General features: G+C 47.3%; 1 protein-coding gene across 12 annotated transcripts in view; it reads left to right on the top strand.

Annotated features, from left to right (window-relative positions):
• CLASP1 (cytoplasmic linker associated protein 1) overlaps window positions 1-24,921 on the top strand; it is a 154,396-nt gene that overhangs the window by 630 nt on the left and 128,845 nt on the right. For all 12 annotated transcript variants that reach the window (XM_021397902.1, XM_021397900.1, XM_021397896.1 and 9 more), the window contains exon 2: window positions 9,147-9,621. In XM_021397902.1, the coding sequence (XP_021253577.1) occupies window positions 9,427-9,621 (195 nt within the window). In that variant the 5' untranslated portion in view covers window positions 9,147-9,426. The remainder of the gene's footprint in view (window positions 1-9,146; window positions 9,622-24,921) is intronic.

Raw genomic sequence — 24,921 nt, 5'->3', positions numbered from 1 at the left:
GGGGGAGTCGAGGCTTCTCCCGCCCCTTTGGTGCGCGCGGTGCTTTATTTAATTTAATGCCGAAGGAACGTCGGCTCGGAGCCGAGGGGCCGTGGATCAGCACAAAGAGCCCTTCCGTCGCGAGGCGCATCGTGCACAGGCGCCTCTGAGCTGCGGGCTCTGGGCAGGGTCACCCGCGGCTGTTTGTCACTGCGCGCGGCCCCGCGCCACCTGCGTGAGGCGCTCACCGCGCGCCCCCGGCAGTGCTGGGGAAGGGCCGCGCCGCCGCCTCCCGCGGCTCCGTGACCGCCGGCTGGGAGCTGAGGCCCCGAGCCGCGCTCCCTGGCAGCGCCCCGACACGGGTGGCTCCGCGCATCGCACGGCTCGCCCCGGCGGAGGCGAGAGCCCAGAGGAGAAGCGTGTGCCGAGCTTGTGCCGGTCGGGCAGGAGTGCGGTCTCCTCCCCGTGGCGTGCCAGCGTCTCGTGCAGATGTGATGGAGTCCATTTTGTTATTGGAGCCGGATAGTCCGTACCGTTTCTCTGCGTCTTTTGAAGAGTTGTCTCCGCTGTTTGCCTCTATTGGTGGCGCCCCGTGGGTGCTGGTGGGGGAGGAACCCAAGTATCGTTACTTGATGCTTTATGGTGCAGCTCCACCGTTCAAATCAGTCATTCCCAAAGGCATCAGAAGCACAACTGCTTGTGCAGGGTTCTGACCTGGGTTTAATAAGGGATTTGCTGGAGAGGTTTGGGATGGATGGGTTTGGGAACTTCCAGAAGTAGAGAGTTTTCGACAAGAGTCAAGGGCTAAACCAAGTGCAGGATGGAACCATGGTTCTGCAGCATTCGGGGTCTTCCTTATCGCAGCAGCATTGCTCGCTGTACGGGATGAGCCTTTGTGCTGCAGTGCTGGGCTTGGCCAAGTCTAGCTCCTGCCTCTTTTCGCTGTGGAATCCAGTCAGTTAGTGGGACCAAAGCCTGGAAGTTACCAGAGGGACTGCATAATGACTGTGTCACCGTGAGCCTCTATTTCATAGTCATGCTTTTTTTTTAATTACTGCTAGCACAAATGGGATCTCTTTTCTACAGTGTTGCCTGCAGCATTCGTGTGCAGTGCTTGTGATTGATCAGGCAGGTTCAAAAATGTCTGTGTTCCAAGAACACTCAGGCCCTGCCTCACTTGGCTGACAGCGTACAGGGCTGAAAGCAAGACAGCAGTGTGCTCATGGGTTGGGGGGGTTTCTCTATTCATGTAACGTTCCCTAGAGGGACACTTGCAGAGAATGAGCGAGCTGTTCCTCCAGATACTTCATCTCTGAAGTCCTGTTGGAACCTTAAATCAGCTTCAGCTGTAGCTGAAGTGTTAGGATTGTCAGATATTAAAGAACAAAACTGAAACTGAAATGATGTATTCCCTTTTCCCCATGTTTGTTAGTTCTTCTCTATCTGTTGGGCTGCAGGTTGTCAGAGAGAGGGCAGTGACAGCAGGTCCAGGCACTGCAGTGAGTTACAAGGTGGGGTAGATCTTGCCCTTCACAACCTTTTGTGTGTTAGCTTGTCATGCTGTATTGCAGTAAAAAATGTGAAATGGCTGGGTGTAAAATATTCTGATGGATACACTAAGGGCACCCCCACACCTCTGTGCTCCATTGTACAGGCAGATGACAGAGCAGTGTGGCTTTGAAGAGAGCTGCCATTAGGGTACCTGTCTGGCCTCAGATTACTTGGATCGGGCACGTGTGTCACTCTGAGCCTCTCATCATCCGGGCTGGGGCTTGCAGTCTTCCTGCTGAGCAGACTGCCACCTCGACTGTGCTCACAATTCAAGCTCCTTTCTGGATCCTGACAGGGCCAGGGCACCTTCCAGCAGCTCTTGCTGGTGTGTTAAAAATGCTGGCAAGTATCAAAAGGTTTTGCAGCTGTGTTAATAGATGAAACCAATCTGTGGATTGATTTCTTCAAACTTTACTAAATTGTAAACAAACAATCTGCCCGTGAGGAGAGGGGCTCAATTCCGCCTTGATGAATGGTTACTGATTGTGGCAGCCTCATGCAGAACAGCCTCAGCTTTGCCCCTCACGTTGCTCTTCATTTTAATCAGCCTTTGCAGAAGTTTGGAGCACGTTTCCTTACTGCTCTTTCAGTGTTTTGGGTATTGTCTGTCAGGCCAACCTGTTACTAGTCTTCAAAGCTGTCTGAAACACTGATGTGAGCTAATTAAGAGATTTTGCGCAGCTGGATATCTAAGAACTCAACACAGACAAGTTCCCTGGCATTTTGTGCTTTTAAGTACCTGGCTCTGTCGTAGGTATTTTAGAAAAGCATCATCATCAGTAGCTTATTGGAAGTCAGCAGATCTTAAGATGTCTGCCCTGCCAGCAGACCGATAGGTTGAACAGCAGCGTTTGTGTTTCAGGTCTGGGCTGGGATCCTCTCTCAGCTCTGCCTGCAGGTGCTTTTCATTCCAGGAGCTTTCAGAAAGCTGCATTGAATCAACAGTGATTTGCTGAAGCAAGGATCTGGTACAGCTGGAGTCTGGCTCTGACCTGTATTTCAGGGTGATGCTGAGCAGCAGGGAGGGATCACAGGTGTGCCTGTTCCTCTGCAGGTGTTTTTTTAGCTGCCTCTAGAGCCCAGGACAAAAATAAACTTCAAAGTGACTAACTTAGGATCTGCTGGTGTCCTGTTCCACAGTGTTAAAGGCTCTCTCTAGTTCTTCTAGAGTGGATGTCTCGTTCAGTTTGAGTGTGTGTGGGTTCATAGTAGCAGTGCCTTGAAATGATGGTTTGCACAAGAAGGCACTTGACCGCTGGCACTTCCCTCTCTGTTACTTGCTGCGGGAGCAGTTCTGCTTGGGCTTGCACACAAAAGCCTATCTCTGTGTTCTGTGCCCCTAACCAGTTATGTATTGCTGGGGATAATGGGCTCCTAGAGGATTTGTGGAATATGGCATTTCTGCCACAACCCCACTGATCTTTTAGAACTAGATTATCCGGATCTTGTACCCAGCATGTGGTAGCATGGGTTTTTATTTCCCCGTGGTGCTATCTGGCCCTTGGTTCCCACTGCTGCTGCAGACTTTCTTTGCAGTGACCCTGGGAAAGGCAGCGAGTTTCTGCCCTATTCCTGCCTGCAACATAGGATCTTGGTATTCTCCCACCTTTTCTCTCATTTACATTAAGAAATGCTTTTCATCTCCAAGATCATGTAAATTAGCGGTCTGAGCCTACGAGACTTCATTTGTTGCAGGGCAGATAGAGACTGCAGGACTCAGGTGTGTGCTGGAAGCCCCTGCTTCCACTGATGCCCTGCCCAGTGGTGGGACACTGCTCGTGTTCAGCAGTGTTTTACTTCCAAACTTTGCACTGCTGCTAAGCTTCGCAGTCCAGCGAGGCTTCAGGTGGAAGTGTTTTCGTCTTCCCAGGTTTCTCCAGCAGATCCCATTGCTGCTGGTGTGTGGAGAGAGGGTTAGAGCCTGGTGCTGGGAAACTGCCCTGCACTTGATCATGGTAGGAAAGGAGCCAGACAACTCCATTTTAAAGTACTGTAACTGTATGGCTGGATATCATCCAGAGTCAGTGGTAATTTTGGAGAGGGGAAATTAGGGGAAATCTGTATTAGGAAAACAAAGGCCGTTGGAACGCATGTGTTCTCCTCCTGCACGCTGCAGGAGCAGCTCCTGCTCAGTGCAGTGGTTTCTGTAATGCCAGGCACTGGGAGCGTACGGAGGTTGTAAGCCTACAGGTAGTCTTGGCCTGCTGCAAAGATGTTTCTGGAGATTGATGAGGCCTCAATGAAATCAGCACCTTTGTGTGAGCTGTTCCGTCACTGAGACAGCAGTGCAAACCTTTATGGAGGCATGCAAGAGTGCATGCTGTCTGAAAGCTTATCTTACTCAGGGCAGGGTAATGCAACTTTCACGGCTAGCATCTGTCCTGGAAGGATTGCAAGGGGGCTGCAGGGTCTTAGCTTAAGCCCTGGAAATCTTTCAGACGTCTTCATTCTGGAAATCTGCCTCAGTTTTCCTTGTGGTAGCAAATTTGTGTGCTGATGTGGTTTGGTTACTCTCTGTTCTTCAAAAACAAAGCCCCTTCATAGACTGCAAGCAAGCCTGAAGAACAGCTGGTACATAGCAGAGTCCCAGCAGCCTTCAGCCAGAGGTGGTCCTGCAGGTGAGCCCAGCAGCAGCACGGCACAGGAGCTGCCGTAGTGCGGCCGGTGCTGTTAGGGTTCAGGGGACCTGGCAGGCACTGCGCCAAGGTGAGAGGAGCTGCCCTGTCTGCTGGTGGCCAGCTCCTGCTTAGAGGAGTGGGAGTTGTTAGGCTGGATTAGGGGGAGGCTTAAGTAGAAGGCAGCACTAATTACTGACTTAAAACAATCAGTGATTGTGAAATACCCCTGGGTGCTAAATAAGCATTATCTCCTACATATTCTCCAGGTGAAGAGAGGGGAGAGCCCCTCCATGCCAAGTGCTGGATGGGTGTCTCCTGCAAACTGCTGCTTTTTGCATTTCTAGGGAGGAGCAGGTCTAATTGGGTGCTTAGTGAGTGCCATGATTTGTGAAGTGCTGGTACCAAAGTCCCGTGGGCAGGGCATGGAGAAGGCCGTAAGAAGAAATGGGAGATGGGAGGACTGATGGCTCTCCCTTCATGCAGAGCCCAAGTTCTGAGCTGCCCTGCCTGGGCTTTGCAGGACGTGGTTTCCAGGTGCTGCTGCACACAGCATTCCCAGGGCTCTGGCTGCTGAGACCAGGCACAGCCCTCCCGCAGCACTCAGCTGTTGAAGCTGATAAAAGCTACCTGAAGAGTTACTGCATTTGGCTGGGGTGGAGACTGGGAGGAGTTGTTCTTTGTTGTGGAAAGTCAAGGTTCGAGGTAGTCTGTCTCATGTACCTTGAACTAAATTTAAGCTGAAGATTGCATGCAGTTATGTCCCGAGACCTGTGAAGGAGCTGTGTTGGCACTCCTGTGTCGCTGCGTTACTCATACAGATGCTCTGCTACACCCCTCCATGTACAAAACAAACATTGCACCAAAAAAGGGCTGTCTGATTTGGGAGTTGCTGAGAAGACCAGCTTACAGCTGGAAGCAGGTGGGGGTACCTTCAGGAAGGGCTGGAAAGACCTGCAAGGTCAAGGGAGCATTGCTGGCTGTGAGTCCCTGGGTAGCGGTGTTAGGGGCTCGGTGGGAGCTTGTGACCTGTGCTGGTGTGTGTGTGTGTGAAGGTGCTCACAGAACTGGAAGGTGCTAACTCAGCGTGGTGGTTAGAGCAGGGGGAGTTAGTCTGGAGTGAGAGGGGTTCTCCTACGCACTGTCAAAACTTCATTGGCTTATGTGGTGGCATGAAAGCGGGTGCATCTTGGGTAACGAGTGTTTCCTTTTTACTCTCTGAATAGACTTATTCCAGTTGCTTTGCTGTTAGTTGTACCAGCTTTGTTGGAGTAATGGTGATAGCCCAAAGTTACTTAGCTTTGATACTACTGCTCAGTCTCTGTCAGCTTTCTCCTTTAACTCGCAATTCTGAGCTCCAAGCTGGCATTACACTTAAGCCTCTCTAATGACTTTCTGCTGGATAGCTCTTGATGGAGAACGTAGGTGTTGCTGGCAGGGGCTTTGGCTAAGCACATAGTTTTCATGGCTTAATAGTGAAGGAGAGAGCTGTATTTTTGCAGTGGCAGAGCTGGGGTGGTTGGGAGAATGCGTTCCCCCTCTCCACCTTGCCTTATTTAATCTCCATCCTGGCATTGTCAGACTTGGTACAAGCTGCAAGCCTAGCTGGAGGACTGAGGGAGAACTGTGCTCCAGAGCTTGCAGTCACAGCTCTTCTGAAACATGGAGGAGCTCCAAGCACATCATCTGTGCCACCGAGTTGCTGGTTTCCAAGCCTGCATGACTGCTTCAGGGGAAGAGGTGGTACTGCAAATCCTAGTCTGAAATTGTATCCTGTAACACTGGCTACCCAAAACCAGTGGTGAGGAGGTTGTGCAGGAAAAGAAGTGGGCCCCTGGGGCTGAGGTTGTGGGCTTGTGTTTCCCAAAGCTGGTTATGTGTGGAGCATCTGCCCGAGCAATTTCAGGTGTGCTGAGATGCAGCAGCCGTGTTCTTTGCTGCCTGGAAAGTTCATATTTTTGAGCTTGGGTCTTGGTTTTCTCAGGCGGTACTCTTTCCTCCTGTGAGGAAAGAAGGTAGTTAGCAGACTTCCTAATGTGTAGAAAAGCTTTAAAAAAAAAAAAGGTGCAAATTAAACACGTGGGCAGCTGCCAGCCTTTCCTTTTGGCTTACCGCTCACGTTTGCCCCAGGATTCAAGGATGCTTCTGGCTCATCCCTCCTGCATGTGAGGAAGTGGTGTCATTGTGTGCAGTGGGTCTTCTGTAGTGTGCAGTCCTTGAGTCCATAGCATGCATCTGTTCTGTAGTACACTGTAATCTTGCTCCCATGTCTTCCTTCAAATGTTTTAAAAAATGAGGAGCTCTTAATGGCATTTGCTTAAATTAGTTCACTTGAAAGATTGCTCTCTGCTTGTAGGCAGGCACTTGCATACTCAAAAGAAAACCACATAGAATAAAGGCTTGAAAGTTTAGCTGTTTCTTTCTCACGGCTATATGGGCACCTAATGGCTTGTTGGATGTGTTGGGACTTGTCAGTGTGAAGTTAATCAGAAATGGCTATTCTGTGGTAGGTCATAGTCATTCACACCCTCCTAGAATCTGAATTAATTTTCAAGTTTAAGCAAGTTCCACATTTCCATGTTAAGAGCAGTTAGGGGGCTTTCCTCGCCACACCAACCTAGTTTTAACAGAGGTCTCCTCTTGAAAGTGGGCAGCTTCTGGAATCCAGAAGCAGGCCACACAGCTAGCTTGGGATGTTTCAGATAGGGAGTGTGGGGTGTGATAGATCCTCCTGTGTAACCAGTGCCTCCAGCAAGGAGCAGCAGGGCCAGCACATGCTGGAGGGCAGGGATGGGCCAGTATTCAAAGGCGCAGATGAGGAGACTCAGTGGAAGACTTGTGCTGTGCTTTTGTGATTGAAGTGGCCCAGTTTTTCACCTGTACCATTTTGGGGAATGTTTTTCTTACCTTTTTGTTGAGATCAGTCTTAAACTATCACTCTTTGTTGGAATTGGCTGTCAGAAGTATGTTGTGTTCTGTAAGGGTGGGAGAGATCAAGGTGTTACTTTCAGTTGGTGCTGAGCTGACACCATGGAGAAACTGCAGCTCCAGAAGTAAGCAGAGGCATGGCTTTCCTCTGGTTTGGAACCAGTGTTTCATTTAGAAAGTTAAAAACAAGGGTTGCTCTGACTTTGCTGATTGGGCTATTGTTGACGGTTTCTGAACTGGAGATCAAGGTCTTACCTATGGTCTGACAGAGAAGCTGGTTATAGAAGACATGATTGTGTTTCCCACTTAATAGGTAGATAAATAGGTTTCATGAAATGATAAAGACTTTGATGTGCTCTCTAGGCAGTTCAGGTAGGTGTGCTGGTCAGAAGCAAGCAGCTCCCATGGCACTGACTTAAAGCCCCAGGCGCTGTGCAGATGCAGCTGACGCTTCCTCGCTGCTCCAGAGGGTCAGGTTTTGCTGGCAAGAAGGGATTTCAGTCTAAGGGCATGAAGCAGCCCTTCTGGTTGATGGCAGGGCTTGCCAGGCAGTTGGCTGAGGCGTGTCCCTGGCTGTACAGAACAAGTTTGGATCTCTGTCAGCCAGTGGGGATTTGAGCTGCGGGGCTGGGCAGGGGGGATCCGCTCTCTGGGGACTCCTGCCTGGTGAGTAGTGGTGCAGCCAGTGTGGGCAGCCACAGTAAAGCTGCAGGCTCCAGACCCCAAGCTTCTGTGCTGCCTTTGGAGCTGTCAGTGGCATTTGTGGGATGCAGTGGTGTGCAAGTGCTGCCAAGGAGGATGGAGGTGAGATAATGAACGGAAACAGTGTGCTGTGCAAGTGTTTTTTTACTTCCAGGCAAGGGATTTTGTGAGCATCTCATCTGCTATGAGATCTGCTTTGCTTTTTATTAACTTTTGTGAAGGCCTTGTTTGCTCAATTGGAAGGTATTTAGAATTGCAGCCCCAGTGCTTCTAATTAGTGAACGTGTGCCTCCAGCTTCCCTCCAGTTGTGTACTGAACCAGGTGTCTGCTCCACAGCCTCTTGCCTCACACTGAGCTTAACCTGCTTTCCTTGTTCTGGTGCAGAAAGTAGAGCAGACTTCTAGCTTTGGCTATTATTAGACAGGAAACAGAAAGATATACTGGGTTTTTATCATCTCCTACTAAAAGAGCAAACTGGGAAGAGGAAATGTTTCAGAAGCAGTGTGGTTGCGATGGGAGCCCTGGGCTGGTGGAGGACAGCTAGGAGGTCTGTGCCTGGAGGGGTTTGTTTGGTTGCAGACAGGGAAAAACCCTAGAAAAATAATAATAGAAGCTTATAATGCAGTCCCTGGACAAGAGGGCTTCAGATGTCGGGGAACGTAGCCAAATTCAGATGTACAGCTAATTTCTTTGTACAAAAGATGCTCTGCCTCTGAGTGGCAGCAAAATTTGGCCTGGCCTTTCTTGTCTATGGCCGTGGTTCTCAGGACACCACAGGCCCTGCCGACTGAGCTCTGGTTATGCTATTGCAGCAGGCTGTGCTTTTTCCTGGGTCTGTGCAGTTGAGATGTAACAGGATTCAGCCTGGAAACAGTCTGAGCGCTGTGTATTTGAAAACTGCTCGTGTTAGGCTCCTGGAGCCCAGTGTTAGTGCTGAATCCTGCAGGCAGCTGGTGGCACTGACTGCTGAAGGCCAGCGGTCCAAACAGGATCCAGATGCCTTCCTGCTTTCACTCCTCCTTAAAGCGGATGCGTTTTCCTGATGGCCTGCATAAGGGTTTTGTCCCTTCTTTTGTGGGTGAATGGTGATGGTGGTAGTTGGAAGAATATCGATTATTAATCCTTACTTTAGCCCCAGATCTGTCACTAAAGCTGCTCCTGGGGATCTACTGGCTGACTGCTGTTGTGAAGAATAACCAGAGGTTTTTGTCTTGACCTACCTTGTCTGATTCCTTAAAATAGAACAATGCTGCTCATATCCAGCTTATCACAGCTTTGCAGCTGTATGTGAATAACCTATTTTGTGACATGCTTTCGATCTTTTTTTGCTCTGTTCTTAATTTAACCTATAATACTGTTTTTTCTTTCAGAATGGACTGCTGAATTGAGAATTATTGCAGACCCAACAGCGCAGCACTGCTCATTGCTTCATCTACCACTAGCTATTTAAATTGGACTTTTAATATCCTGCCAGCTGCTGTTCACACACACATGGTGCATTGTTGCCATTCTCAGAATTGCATCTTTGAAACCCAGGCCCTCAGTAACCTTCACTGAACAAAGAGGTGACCTCCTGTGTACGTTCGTAGAGGGATTTTTCAAACTGTCTGCCCTCTAGCTTTCTTGCTGGTGCTGTGTTTCTGAGACACTATGGAGCCCAGTATGGAGTACTGCTTAGCACAGGTGCTGCAGAAGGATGTTGGGAAGAGACTTCAGGTTGGTCAGGAATTGATAGATTACTTCTCGGATAAACAGAAGTCAGCTGATCTGGAACACGATCAGACGATGCTGGATAAAATGGTTGATGGACTGGCCACCTCTTGGGTGAATTCCAGCAATTATAAGGTAAGACTTGTCAAATTACAATGAAGATTTTGATTGTAATTGAATTCCAAGTGATGCTTGATCCAAGTGGAACTTGTGTATTATACTTAATATGGTATTCTGTAAGCTGATCATTACGCTGAGTCAGCCAGCCTCGTCCCATTTCTTGGTAGCTGATTGCTGATACAATATTAAGGATTCATGGCAGTTACACTTCAGCGAACCAGATTTATTTTGGGTGTTTGTACTCTGATATCCTGATTTCTTTGTATACCTTGTTTGCCTGTGGGATGCTTTGATCATCCCAGTAGCTGACAGTGTGGATGATTTCTTGCCATATAAAAATGGCAGATAGCATATATATACAGCCAGTGCCTTTTCATATTGCCCTTAATTCTTGCTATATGTTTTTTCTTCTATTTGGAGATAATTTAAGTACTACTGGTCTAAGCAGTTAGCTCAGGAAAGGTAACTGAATGGAACAATCTTGCATCCACTGGGATGAGTAGTGGGATTTGGAACTCAGCTGCCTTGTTATCCCTGTCATGTTGCTTCTGCTCCCTTGTCTGCAGTTTCCTCACTGGGGAGGGGTTTGCAGCTGTGCTTTGGAAAAGTCGTGTCCTGGTCATTTCCCAGGGCACACTGACAAGGCTGACAGGATACTTCGACTGTTGTTACAGGGAGGACTAGGAGGTTTTGTTACTTGCTAGTAAGTCCAGAAAGATCTGGGAGTAAAGCCTCCTACAGACCTGATGGCGAAGCTCATTAACAGAGTTGTTCTGGAGTTCTCGCACGTAGAAGTGAAGGAGAGACTGACTGCGTGGGTTGTGAGTGCTTTGGAGCAGAACATCCTCAGATTCATTTAAACTTTTGAATAGAAATCTTGATTGAAAAGTAGCTGTGAGGATGATGATGCATCTTGGCCAATGTGTTCTGCATGGCTGCATTTCTGCTTTTCATGTTTGTCAACAAACTACTGTGGTGGAAGCTGTTTGGCATTCAGGAACCCAAAAACCCGAAGTCAGTGGATCCATGCTGGCTAAACACATGAAGAAATCTGCTGTCAGTAACAGGTTGTGTTTGTGCAATGTCCTGAGAGCACAGCATGTTTTTATTCCCCTTTTTTCTTGCTACCTGCCTTTCTTTCCATGTTTCTTAGCGGAAACTGTTCTTCCCAAAAAAAGCAGAGTAAACTTGAAATTGTGTAATGTACCATTTGCTTAGACTTTATGATGTGATGTGAATTGCAGAGCTATGTGGTACTTTGCGCTTTTGGCATCACACTCAGTTGGTTTTTTTTTTATGGAAAGTTTGTTCCCTTTCTCTTTCATTCCCTTTCCCATCTTTTGTCTGTTGAACTACAGCCTGCCACATCCACTGCGGTGTTCATTGTCCAGGAACAAACTGGTGGTACTTCTGTGCTGGAGTGATTCCACTCATGTTCTGTAGGTGGCATTTGGTGTCGTTCAGTAAGTTCTAGTAAGCATAACATGGACCTGTCACAGGTTTCTGGAGGCTGTTTTCTCAGTAAATGAGTGTAATGAAGTGCACGGAACTTTTGAGTGGGACAAGCAGACTATCTGGACTTAAGTGATATTTTTAGTATCCAGCCAAGGTTTCATGTCAGTACACCAATCCCTTTTGTTTTAGTGCCTATATTTATATTATTGGTACCTTTCCTCCAGACTGCTTTGAACAGTGACCTTTTCACAAAAAAAGTTGTCCTGGCACAATCCAACTCAGCACTAGAAGGAGCTTCTGCTGCTGTGCATTTACGGGAGGGGTTCAAGTTGTCTTTGTTATTGGTTTGAGCTAGCTAAGTCATGACCATTGCTGACAGTTTCAGGCTTTGATGTTTTTATACGCTGTTTTTAGTTAACCTGACACTATTTTGTGAAGTACTGGGACAGGCAACAGCACCATCTTCTCTAAAGCCTCCCCTGAGGCATGTGCCATGAGATGTGGTGATACTAGGGGCTTCAGTGTATTGTCTCAGCTTCACAATCCTATAGCAAGGGGAGGGTGGTGAAATCAGCACTAAGTCATTGGTGGACCACCTTACTTTGAGCTGCTTGCAGCAGTGTTTGGTAATGCTCTTGTCAGGTAGGTGCAGGATCTCCTGATGCATACATTTGTAGCCAGTGTGACTTCCTCTGTGTCCAGACTGGTGAACCAGTAATGTTTTATTGCGGGGTGTAGCATAGAGGAATGCATCTAGGATCTTAAGGTGGTGGTAATGTTTCTGGAGGTGGGCTTGAGGGTATTTGGCAGTGACTTTCTCTTGGCATTTTCTCATTGAAAAATGGTAGGAGAGGGTAGTTTGAAGTGAAAATAGGTAAAGAACTTCGTGTGAATTGTTGCTTCTTACGGTAATCAAGTAATCATTTATTTTGGAGCTGCTGTACTCACTGCACTTGCCAGGGGGAGGATCCTCTCAGCCTTGCATGGGACGATCCCTTTGCTCCAGCACAGCTTGGTCTGAGTGATGCTCTGTACCCAGCAGGTTGACTACAAGAGATGTGAGGTGCTGACTCAGGTAGCAGAGCACAGCAGCTGAAGATGTTTTCTCTCAGAGGCCTCCCAGATGAAGCTGGTGCTTAGACCAAGCCTGTCAGGATGGGAGCTGTGTCCTGGTGTTGCTGTGTGGGACTCTTGATTTGATTCTTCTGGCTCCTGATGGGTTTCATTATTTACAGAGATACCACGCTCCTAAAAATGAAACACGTGGTGAAGTATTGCAGCAAAACTGTATTTCCCCTGACAAAACTGATAATTATGTTAGAGAAGGCAGCCTTTCTTTCTCATCTGTGTCTGCATATCAAACATTACAAGAGCGTGCTTCGTTGAGCTGAGGGGAAGGAAAACTTACATAAATTAGCTGGCTTTCTTAAACTCTGTGCTGAATAGTGTTTTTGACTTCTCTAATTGAGGGGTAGAACAGATGGTGCAGGCTTAGTTTAAAGTGGCATCCATTAGAGTTACTTAAGCTGATGAATGGTTGTTCACTGTAGGCATACGTTTGTTCTCTATACCATGTTTATTTTGGAAGAAATTTAGTGGAAAAAGTCCTGATTTCAGAAGCAGTTATCAGCATGGTTATGGTCTAATATGGTAATTTGGTAGGTGTGCTTGGTTGAATACTTAGTGCATAGAGAAAGGAGTCTTTGGCATCTGGGGAAGAAGAAAAGAGTCAAAAGGTTTCCAAACAGCTGTTAGCTGGTGAGTTTGGGGATGCTGAGGGGTATGTGAAGAGCAGTAATAGCTGCATTTATTTAACTGTTTCTCCCCCCAAAAATTCTTTACTATGGAGAGGTAACTCCTAATAAAAAATGAAAATGAATCAGAATTATTCTGATGTCTAATAGGCATGGGAAAATGGGCTGTGAAGGAAGAGTGGTTTTGTGATCTGGACTTGAATGTATAAGCTCATGTTGCAGAAATGAACTCTGACTCCAGATCTTGTGTGGGGAGAAAAGCTATCTTAGGAAGGGCTAAAACCTCATTGGGCTTCAACTGCATTTGCAGTATATAGCCCTGATTTTTAGACTCAAGGTTGGCAAGCTCCTAATAGGTGGATTTTCCTGCCTGAAACCTAGGAAAGAGCAGAGGCTTGGCTCCAGGATATCCAGTTTCCTGTAGGCATTGAAGTTATTTCCCCACAGCTCCCAGGCCAGCTGATGGGCTGGTTTACCTCTGTGTGTGTGCACTATCTGTGCCTGCTTTTCTGACCCTCAGTACTCTGCATGGCAGCTGTAGCAAATCAGCACTGAGAATTTTCCTATGGATTCATCTCCCCTCTTCCCAGGTAGCAGTGGCTCTGGGTCGTCCTCTGCCAGCTGGAGTGAGAGGAACCAGACAGTGGGGTAGTAATATTTTTCTGGCTGCTTTATCTGCAGTGTGTTTGTGCTCCTGGTTGTGTAAAGCAACAACAAAAAAGCCTGTGATTCCCAAGTGGAGCAGACAACAGGACCTTTCAGTTACTCACCAAGATGTTATGAAATGGAATATAGTGAGAACCCACAGAATCCCTAAGGGAGTGTGAAGGGCCCCAGTGTTGAAATAAATAGGACAGGAGTTTGTTCTTGTAATGGCACAAATTTGGGTAGGGTCAGGCCAAAGGTCTGTGTCACTTCGTGTCTCTTCTCTCTAGGGCTCACAGTGGGTGGTCAGTGATGAGTGTCCTCACTTGTATATCCCTCAGGCTTGTGCGTATGAGCCCCCTCTTCTGGTGTCTGCCCCAGTCCCTTTTCACTTTGGGTTTTAGTGCCGAGATGGGCACTGCAGCAGCTGCTGCGCAGGCTGTGTGCTGACCTGCCCTTAGCTCTGGGGTGCTGGGTTGTGAGGCCAGCCAGGCCTGGGGCAGACAGGCAGAGCCAGCCCCGGGGTCTCGCCACCATCACGGTTACTAAATTGAGAGGACAAAGCTATTCCTTTAATGCTGGTGTAGTATGTCAGCCGCGGCGCTGCGATGCTTGTCACCGGGGTTTATTCAGAGGTCTAGCATGATTTGCTGTCCCCTGGGACGCTGGAGGGTCTATTAGCTGGCTGCAGGCTGAGGGTCACAGCTGATGCTTGCATGGAAAAGGCAGATTATTGGGGATTTAGTCCCTTGGTGATAAGGGCGCACTAATGCTATTGTGGCGGGCCTTATTGGGCCCTGTTGTGGAATGTGCTGTGCGGTGCTGGCTGTGTGCTCGGGGAAAGAATTCGGGCTGGAACAGGTGCAGGGAAGGGCGAGTGTGGTGCTCAGGGGGCTGGAGAGCCAGGCTGGCCTGAGGAGGGTGAGGGCTTGGCTTGCTCAGCTTGCGGAGTGAAGGCTGAGAGGGAGCGTGATGGCTGTCTATAAATATATCAGAGGGGTGGACATGGGATGGGGGGAGCTGTTGGAGCTAAAGGGCAAGGTTAGCACAAGAACAGATGGGTATGGACAGGCCAGAATAAATTTAGGCTGGACCTGAGATGAGGGACTGGAAAACTCTTAAAGACGAACAGAGGAGAGTAAAACATCTCTTCAGTTTTAGGATTGATCCTGTAATGATTTGGAGTAGTTTATAAGTAAGTGATAGAATAAAATATAGAATAACATGAGTATCCATGGCTACAGGGAAAGTTCATTTCAGTCAATTGTCTCTCTGGTAGAACAGTACTTGAAACTGCTAACAAAAAAAAAAAACCAACCATGAATATTTTAAAATGTATGCTGGCTTTGGTCCTTAGAGATGCTGCAACAATTCACAGAGACTGTTCATGCTGTGCCTGAGTGTCACGTGCCTCTGTGGAAATGCAGTTATGGAGGAGCACTCACTTAGGTGTGTACATGATCTTGCTCCCCCAGTGTTCTGTGGGCAGCAGGAACCTTTGCTTTCCCTGCCACTGGGACTGCTGGGGACCTGCTGCTGGCTGGGGACCGTAACCTGAACTGGAGGTTAATTGCCAGGGTGGGATTTACTGGCATCCAGATTTCTGGCAAGCTGAGTGGTGTGAGCAGGGCCTCTAAATGGCTCAGTGGAATTCTTCTGTCCTTTTGATGTTGAAAGTAGTATGCATCTAGGATCTCCTCACCAACACCAGCATTACCTGCCTCTTTGTTACTCAGCTGAAAGGACCTGCCTACAGTCTGTCTCTGTCTTTGTGAGATGTTCCTCACTCTTCTTGTCTCACGCTTTGAACTTCAGCATGAAGGACTGCCTACTGGTAATCCCACTGGTGGTGGGATCTATCTGCCTCTGTCTGGTTTTAGTTTCTTGCAAGCAGAGTTGTTTTCATTAAGCCTCATTTCCTTTGACTTTCTCTATGCAAGTTTGTTGGTATCTGATGCCGTGGCTTTCCTCATGTTTGCTGAAATCTATTAAAGAGTTCCCAAGTTAGGAGGAGAGTGTAGAGCATATGGCTGATATATGCATGATACAATTACATAAATGTCTTTTCCTTAAGTCTGACTGAAAAAGTCAAAAATTTATGTATAGTAGTGAAAATGCATACATTTATTTCATCCTGGCACTTAAATTAAAAAAAAATTCTATGTCCATGGCTGTAAGTGCAGCTATGTTGGTTCTTGGAGGAGCACCCCACTGCGCTATGTAGTCTGTAGCAGGGATACTTTCCCTTTCAGATGAGTGATTCTGGCTCAGCCTTCCTTTGGTGGCAGTTGCCTTTGAGACTGAAAGGTGAGATTTCCTGCAGGGCAGGGGGATTGGCTTGTAGGACTACAGGATAATTTGCCTCCTCTGTTTGTATCCCATGTGCCCCTTGCTCTGTGACCAGACCCCTAAGCACAGGAGGGGAGGTGTGGATCACAGTGCATACAAGTAGGCTCTGGTTTTCTCCAAGTGAATGCTGCCACCCACAAATGGTTCATTACTTACTTTCTAGATCACATCTCATCTTTAATGAGACTGCTCTGTTGTTCCTCGTTTGGTACTGCATTTTGTTGCCAAATACAAAACCTTAAAACAAAGCAACATTTGAGTATTCACAACCCAGAGCAGAGTTCAGTTATCAGAGCGTGGAAAGCAAGATCATTTCTTGATAGTGGCGTGGCTGGGAGCTTAGCTAGAGAAAGGAGTCTGTAGGATTGGGCCCTGAATTTCAAGTCTGAGATAGCTTTCTTACTTAGTAGTCCTTTTTCATCTCCAAAAGTAGCTTCTCTGAGAGAACTTGGTGAGATGATCTGCAATAATGATCTGGGCTGGCAGCGTCTCCTGTGGGAAGTGGCAGCAGTGCAGGGTTAACCTCGGTGGTACCGCTTTGCCTGGGGTGTGTTGGTGCCTGTCTGCGTGGCTGAGAATTGGGTAACAGCAAATGGAAAACCTACAGTTGCTTCTACTCAGTGTATTTTATAGTTGCACCTTTGAGATGCATCTGCAGTTACTGTAAATTGTATGTTAGAAATCAGCTCTTTCTACTAATTATAGCAGTTCATTGTTACAATTATATTCCACTACAAGGTAGTGATTCTTGCCTTGTATTCCCATGGCTCCCTCTTTGACTAATAGCAGGTGACAGTTCTGCTGGCTGTGATTGGAAGCCTTACTGCAAATGGAGTAAGTTGTGGTCTGTGCAGTGACACGTAACAAATACCCGCTTTTAACAGTTCAGGAGGTCTTTGCTTATTCAGTGCTTAAATGAAGGGATGCCACTTGTTTGGTGTGATTTAAAGCTAAATGTTAGAGGCTTTTCCTGATGTTTAACTACCACAAGGTTTATATTTAACCTAACTTTCAAGAATGCAATTTCTGTATTTCTGTGATAAATATAGATGACTGTGTAGCTTTCACATTGGAATAAAACACTTAAGCTTTGAAGAGAATCCTGTTTGCTCACAGTGGATGGATTTAGTCCAATTTCACCTTACTACTTATATCCCTCTTCTCTGGTACTCAGCGTATCTGGGCACGTTCCTATGTCTGTTTAGTTAGAGTGCTGTGGGCAGAACAGTCCTTGAGTGGGCGCTCCATTGTACTTCTGGCTTATTGAATGGAGCCCCTGGAGAAGATAGCTGTGGAGCTTGTTCAGCTGAGAAATGCAGGGGAGTGCAGCGGTGCTGTGCCCTGAGGAATGAAGGGTGCCGCTGATGTGCTGCTTGATGTGCGTGCCTGAGCTGCTGGGCCTCCAAAAGGAATTTCTCTTCTCTGGATGTTGTGTGGAAAGCTATAACTGTGCACGGGTTTTAGAAGGCACCTGCTCTTACAGATTGCGGTATTTGGTTTTCTTTTTTCTGTCTGGATAGAGATTTTCTTCCAGGTGTACACTGATGGCCTTTTAGGTGGTCTGCCATCCGGCTCTTCTACCTTATTCCCTATGAGTCTGTAGAAGGTTGTTGCCTGCATAATGCTGCTGGGCTGGGAATAACGTGTCAGTGCTTGTGAAAAGCCTCCACAAGGTCCAGCCTCCATCAGAACCTGAGCTTTCTCATCCATCTTGAAGAGATCTGCTGCTTTCACGTTGTGCGGATCCCATTGTCTCCAAGCAATTTCATCTGCCTTCTGGAAGCTTAATGAAAACGAGCGAGGAGCTTTTCCCAAGTGGGAAGAGGTATGTGAGGAAAAGTGCAGCAGTGCTTCTTTGCTAACCTCTGCCTACAGGTGAGGATGTTAGTAACTGCAGTGCAGGTGAACGGGAAAGCAAGAGCAAACATCTCAGGCTAGATGACAGTGCTCTGACGGTGGGAGAGATGAAAACATCAATGTGTGGAAATGGTGGAGCAGGGTGGAGGTGTGAAATGAAGGCTCACCCTAGCCAAGATATCGGGGTGATAATGTTCCCTCTGCAGCAGTAGCGGTGTAAGTGCAGCAGGACCACTGTTAGCCCAAGTACATACAAGACTAGTTTCTTCAGTACAACACCTGTTATCCCTGGCCTTGAGTTTTAAAGCCCCTTTGCCAGCAGTGTGGAGCCATGGGAGAAAAGGAGCAAGGCTAAGAAGGAAGGCTGGAGGCTGGAGCTGGGGGAGAGGTGGTGGTAGGTGGTGCCTGCAGGGCCAGGCTGGGTTGTAGCATCTCCTCATGCCTTCACCTGCATCAGCAATGTGCAGAGCTACCTGGCAGCTTGGTGGCTGTTCCAGTGTTGTGAGCTGGAATGGACGAGTACGTGTTCTCTCCACCATTGCCTTTTTGATGTAAATGTCTGTAAATAATTGAGCATTAGCTTCCGTTCTTTTTGAGGAAAGCTTAGAAAAATGATTCTTATAGAGCAATGGCTGTAATAGTTTCTGTGACTTGGAATTTCCTTGGTATTGCTTTGCTCACTGTGGTAGGCAGAAATTCAGAGGATTTTCGGAGGCCGTAATGCCTCTGAACAGCCAGCATACGAGCAGACAGTTCAGTGTGCCTGGCTGAAGAGCACATCAGTCAGATATGTCACTTCTGATCCTTCTCCTGAAGGTTCTCAGTGGTGAAAGAATTAAAATGTTTCTGGGGAAATGTGCCTTTATAGGCTCGGTTGGACCTCAGGCATCAGAATGATGTGGTATGGATTTCCTTCTATCAGGAGCCTTCAATCTCCAGCACTTAAGAAATTTCTTTAGACAGAATTGGGGGAGTTCACGGCCTGCAAAGGTTTATGTGTGCACGTGGTCAGCTCTTGTCCCTGACAGTGGATTCTGATGTTGGGCACTAACACTGGAGCGTATTTCACTCTTGCAACTACCAGTTTTTTTCCTTGATGCACATTATTAAACATCGTTCTCCTTAGTTTGCTATACATCTGTTTATTAGTTTTTGTTTTAGCAGGGCTTAATGTTGAGAGCTCTACTGGCCACCTCACAGATGATCAGGAAAGAACTGATGATCAGTCAGGTCAAAGCCTCTCAGCGTCTCTTGAGTGTGCAGTGCATGCAGTGTTGCTGGAAAGATACTTTGTATTCAGCAGGGCTGCTTCTGTTTGGAATGAGTTGGGTATAGGGAAGTAACGTGGTCTTTTCTCTCTTGTTTGCTCTTCAGCTTGCTGCTGCTGAGATACTTCTGGCTGATGGTATTTAACAGCTGTTCCAGGCGTCTTCCGTTTCAGGAGGAATTGGTGCGTGGGAATTGTAGCAGAGGAGTGTGATGTAGCTGGAAGACCACTTGGGAATGCATTTGTAGGGGGTGGCTCTGTTCTGAGGTCAGAGAGAAGGTGTTGTCATGACTTCTGTTGGGGAAGAAGGCTGCTTGCCATGCTGTAATGGTCACTCGGTCATGCAGATCTCAAGGGTTTCCCCAATCATTTTAATGACTATAAAGGAGGGAAGCGAGATGAAGGGAAGGGAGCATAAGTTAGAGGAGAGAGTTAGGATTAGTTGGTGGAATGCGCCTTGGATATTGCGCGTGAGTACTCCAGGATTCCATGTGTTTTGTATTTCCTTTTTAAAACCAGAATCCAAATTTATTCCAAGGATTTTGCGGGAGTATGTTTTATGGTGATCCCAAGGTTGTTGGTCCTACATCTTCATAATTATTGGATGAGAGACTGGGGTGTTCCTGCTGTTCTCATCCTCGTTTGGTGCTGCTGCAGCTCCAAGACAGTGTTGAGCCCTGGCTGTGCTTTGAAGGAAGTGACACGTACTGAGGCAGCGTGGGGAGTGCTGTGTGTGGCCGTGTCTCAGAAGTAGCTGTCGTGCAGGCTAAGTGGTGTTGGCAGCTCTGAAGGCTCAGGGAAAGTCCTCTGGGGAATCTGGTGAGGGTACATGAGCTAGGAGAGTATGCATACATGTGGAAGAAGGGAGCTGCTGATCTGAGGAAGGGTGGAGATGTGGCAAAGGATGAGGATGGGTAGCCTGCCTTCCCTGTGGGATATGTCCTCTGGGAGAACAGGGCAGTAGGAGGACGGGTTCTTGTGTGCCTTTTTTGACTGAGGGGAGGAGATAAGAGGCAAAGAGAAAGAGCTGAGGCTAGGGCTTTGGGCTGGTGCTGGTTGGGGTGAGAGGTGGGCCACCAAAAACTTCAGGGAGGGCAGGGAGATCACTCCAGCCTGTTTATCTTCCTGCTTACTGAAAAGCTATCAGCAGCTGTAGGTGACTGGCACCTGCAAGCTGAGGGGAAGAGAAGGGAGGCATTGCTGGGAGCTGCTCTCTGGGGATTAGGCAGGCGCTTAGGGTTGTGAGAGCAGCCGTGTGATGGTAGTGTATGCCAGAAAACAGCTCTGCAGCCAAACTTGGCTGAGCTGAAAATTCTCTAGAGCTGCCTTCTTTAATCAGGAAAGGTGTGGTAGGGCTGGGACAATGGGAAATCTGCTCCTTCACTGACAGCCAGCTCCTGCTGCCACCGAAGTCTGACAAAACTCAAACTGACTCCAGCAGCTGCTTAGCACAGCCCCTGTGCAGGCTGCTTGGAGGTGGGGCATCATTTTGGGTAAACAACACAGCTAACACATGAAAGAGTTTACAATTTATTTTTAGGTTTAACTCTTGAAATAACATCTGTTAATAAGGATAATTTGTGCCTGAATTTTGTTTCTTAGGGCGTTTTTTTTCTAGGAGACATTTCCTTCTAGGCTAACCCTTAATAGGTAATTGGGGTATCTAATCCTAGTTGCTTCTTTGTTACAGAAGCCAGAATATGTGATGGAAAATTAAGATTTTCCCACTCTCTTCTGAAGCTTGCAAATCTGATTTCCTTATGATACTTCTGGTGGTTTTGAAGTAAAAAACATTGCTTTTCTTAACTGTTTTTTAATGGCCAATTAAATATGGGTTTATCAGAAATCATCTTTTATGCTATTTACTATGACGCAGTGTGAATGTGACATGTTTGTGAAAGATGCTGTGTTCTGTATAAAGCTTTTACAGTGCAGAAGATGGGGGAAAAATTCTGTGGCTGTTCCTGTTCTGTGTTGAGCTTTTGGGGGGGAGGGAGGGGAGATACTGCCATAGGAGTTGACATGGGAACAGTGTGAGCCCTCTTGGTGTGCGTGCAGGCTGCGTGGAGTACTGCAGCTTTGCCAGCTCTGGTGCCTGTGGAGTTCAGAGCCTTGATTAGGGAACTGTGAAGGATAACTAGAAAGAATTGAGACCGTTGCCTTTATGCTTGCATTTGCTCTGGAGTAATCCCCAGCCTTACCAGAAAGGTATGGAGGTAACATATGCTTCAGAAGTTTGGAAACTGCTGCATATGAATCTCGGTGGAGCGGAGGATCCTTATGTCTGCATTTTTCTGTGCTGTATGCAATGTTTGTATTGTTAACCAAGAAATAAATCACTGTACAGATTTCTTAGTTCTCGTCTTCTTCCTTTATTTGATTTGAAGATCCTAAATCAGATTAAGTCCTGATGCTGTTCCAGAAGAAACGCTCTATTCACAGAACATAATTGGTGTTGGTGCAGGAGGGAACTGGTTGGGATTCCATGAACTGTACTGCGTAGGCTGTCAGATTAACTGACCTAATCAGCCCCTCTGCTTCTAAAAATCTGATTTTGGTGCAAATAATACAGGAGTAAAGAGGTTATGGTCTTTGGCTCTATTCTTTAATGTAGCTTGATGAGAGATAACGCTGTTTTAAATGAGTTTTTGTTCTCATGTCCTTGCTGTTTCCTTTGCCCTTCCCAGATCAGTGGTGTGAGAAGGCTGCTCCCTTGCTTGCAGACAATGCTGTTTTGACACTCTGTATTCTGTTCTTGGTTATTTTGGAGAAAACTGAGAACCTCCTTTAACTTGAGTATAATCAGTATAGGTTTAACTAGTGAGGAGAAGAGTGGCTGGCTAGCCAGAATTGCTAACTGGATTGTCATTTGGAGTTATGTCTTCGGTTGCAGAGGGGGGTTGTGCTCTGTAGCAGGTATTAGAGCTGGCGAGGGGCTGTGTGGGTTGCCCCAGGACTGCAGCATGCCCTGATCCTTGGAGGGTCTGGAGGTGCTTTGTGCCCCTTGGAATTAAGGGCTGAGGCTTAGCAGGGTGGAGGTGGGTGCTGTCTCCAGGTGGAGCTGAGGAGTGTCCTTAGCCACAGGATCACTGTGTTTGCAGCTGACACACTTAGGCTGTGTATGGATACTGTTTTTGTGCTTGTGTCTGGGTTTTGAACCTCTGCTCAGTGTTCATTTTAGGAACACTTGCTTGCATACCTGCAAGATAGATCTTATTTTTCTTTTATCTGGTATCAAAAGATGAAAAAGCAACTTGAAAAGGAGCATACGTTCTTCATTTGACTTGCACAGCTAGTTTCCTCCTTAATGCAGTGAGCTCTGGCTTTCTGCTGAAAGCAGGTTCGTGTCTGTGCTCGGGGAGGAGCCGGGGGGGAGGTAAGTGCTTCTGTTGCAGAGGGATCTGTCGGTCTCCCAGTTTTGTTGATGCTCTTTTGTTAGTTAAGGACAGTATGTGATCAGTCTGCACTAAAGGAAGGACGTGTGAGCCTCACATCTCCATCTTTGCATAGTTTTCTAAACTTGGTGGGTCTCAAACTGCAGTGATGAACCACGTCTTGTGCAGTGGTTGAAGGCAGTATGAACTGTGTCTGCCTGGAGCCCTGGTGCTGCATGATGTCTGAGAGCTCAGGCCTTCACCAGAACTGTTCAGTACTTAAACCAAGCAACCAAGAACCCCTTCCTCCAAACAAGTCTTGCCTGGAACCTCTGTTTCTCCTTGCAAGATCTGGTGTGGAAATATTTCATGCACATTAATTTCCCTTACATATCCTCAAAGTAGTTGGAGATGCACTGCGTTTCTGACTGGCATAGTTAATGATAGGCGCATCCTGAAAGTCTTTGATGCTAGATCAAAAGAGAGAAAATAAAATAGTTTTGGAAGGATGAGATTAATATAATTTTTTTCTCAGTTCTGCTTTTCATCCAAAAGGATCTGGAAGTATTTTCAAACAGGCAAAATGGCTAAACCCATCACTTAAGCATGCAGCGTTTCACCTGATTTAATGATAGACTTGGCACAAATGTACTTTTTTCTGTCAAGGGAATTGGATTGCTTTAAATATTGATGGTATGGTCTTTAGTCACCAGGCACTAATGGAGAGGCTGCGTGTAGTCCCTGGTTCACAAATGAAGCAGCAGGGCAGTCCTACAGGGAAATTTGGAAGTGGGCCAGTGAACTTCTGCTCTCTCTGGCCCCGACTGCTCGCTGGGAAATGAGTGAGGTGCAGGCCTGGCAGCTTGGCTCGCTGCACATCATCCCAGAGCATGGGAGGTGTGACTTCCCAAGGCAACAGCATCCTTGTCCTGCAGCCCTGCTGAGAGTGTGTGCCCTGCTCTTGCTCCTGAGCTAGGCAGGAGGTAAGGTTGTGCTTCTTCTGCTTTCTTTGACTTTATTCTCTAAGATTTCTTTTCCCCAGTCTTTTTCTGGAGCTACAAAACTCAGGTTTTGTGAGATTCAACCTGAAAGTGGTGCAGGATGCTTGCCCTGAAGAAGTAGCAGCACTTAGAAATAACATACAGATTCTTTCTCCGTGTCGTCTGCTTTGTGTAGAGATACTTCTCCTTCCATCTTTTGCTTTGCCAGCAGCTGCACTAGGTTGTGTGGCTCCTGGGGGCCATCACTGCTCTGCCCACCACAGAACAGATGCCTAGGGCTTTCCCTTTCAGGTTATTGCAGAGCCTCACTGGCCTGCCCTGATGTGATTGAGAGCACATTCCTGAAGTGCAGCAGTGTCACAGCTGGGTGGAGTGTCAGGAAAATGCTTGCTGCCAGGTGTGGTAGAAGAGAGCCCTCCTCCGTCTGCATCTTGTAGGCTGTCGGGCCGAGTGGTGCTGGAATGGGGAGGGAACCCCTGGTCATTTCTTGCACCCAGGCTGGTCTGTTGTCCTTGTTCCTAAAAACCACCTGTGTGAATTTGCTCAGGAGCCACAGGAAGGGCTTGGCTGTTGCTGAGCTGGTGGCTGCGGCAGTGGTTCCTAGTGGTGGTGCCTCTGGCACCTTGGGGCTCTATGGGAATGACTGGAGTGCAGAGCCCTGCCGTTCCCCGCTCATGCCCTCAACGTGTGGCATATTCTAAGTTTGCAAGAATGAAACTTACATTGCAACTCTGTTAGCCAGTGAGGACTGCTGGCTGCCTGACCTAAAAGGAGCTGTGTGGATTTCGTGTCATGTGTATGAATGAGAGGAGAGTGATGGTGAAGAGCACTCAATACTGAGGAGCCTGCTGTTGACTCTTTGCTTGCAGCCAGCCCTCTTTGCTACTGGATGAAAACTTTACTTCAGTTGCGAGGCCATAAAACAGAGGTGGGGATGACATATTCCAGGTTTGCAGACCCCAGGTCTGCACTGCAGCTGAGCTGTGCTGTGTAGACAGAAGAGCCATCCAGCCTATTTGCAGGGTCATTCATGAGCGGAGGGTTTGGTGCCTGTCCATAGAAGAACAACAAATTCCCGAGACCTTCTTAAAATACATTCTTCATTTGATTTGACACAATTTAATACAGTGGAATTGAAATGTCTCTAATGAACTAAAACACTGCAAGCCTAAATGAGTTTTATATTGATGTGGGTGTCCTGGAGACGTCTTACATGTTCTCGCTCACTGGTAGTGTTGCAGGAATGGGTTCAATTAATTGGGAGAGGACTGGTCTGTGTTAGTCTGGCTTCAGAAGCAGGTCTTCCTGTGACAAAGCAACACAACTGGGTTGTATTGTGAAGGAAATCAGTCCAGAGCATGCTGAGTATGCTAATGCAGATTTTTTTCATACAGCGTCCGGCATGTGTGGTCTGTGAAGTTAGATGCATGGGTGTTTAGAAAGCTCTTCTGAATAGCCAGAAGTGTATTATGACCTATTGTTTGCTGTTAAATAATGATTGTCACAAGTATGAGGAGTTTTATTGGGTCTCGGAGCAGCTCTGTGATGGAATCCAAATGTCTCCTCGTGTCTTGCAGCAAGAAAGAAGCGTTTCTCAGAAGAGCTTCCCTTGG

This window comes from Numida meleagris, chromosome 5 (genome assembly GCF_002078875.1).
Source record: "Numida meleagris isolate 19003 breed g44 Domestic line chromosome 5, NumMel1.0, whole genome shotgun sequence".
NCBI lineage: Eukaryota > Metazoa > Chordata > Aves > Galliformes > Numididae > Numida > Numida meleagris.
This window is presented reverse-complemented; position numbering and strand designations above follow the sequence as displayed.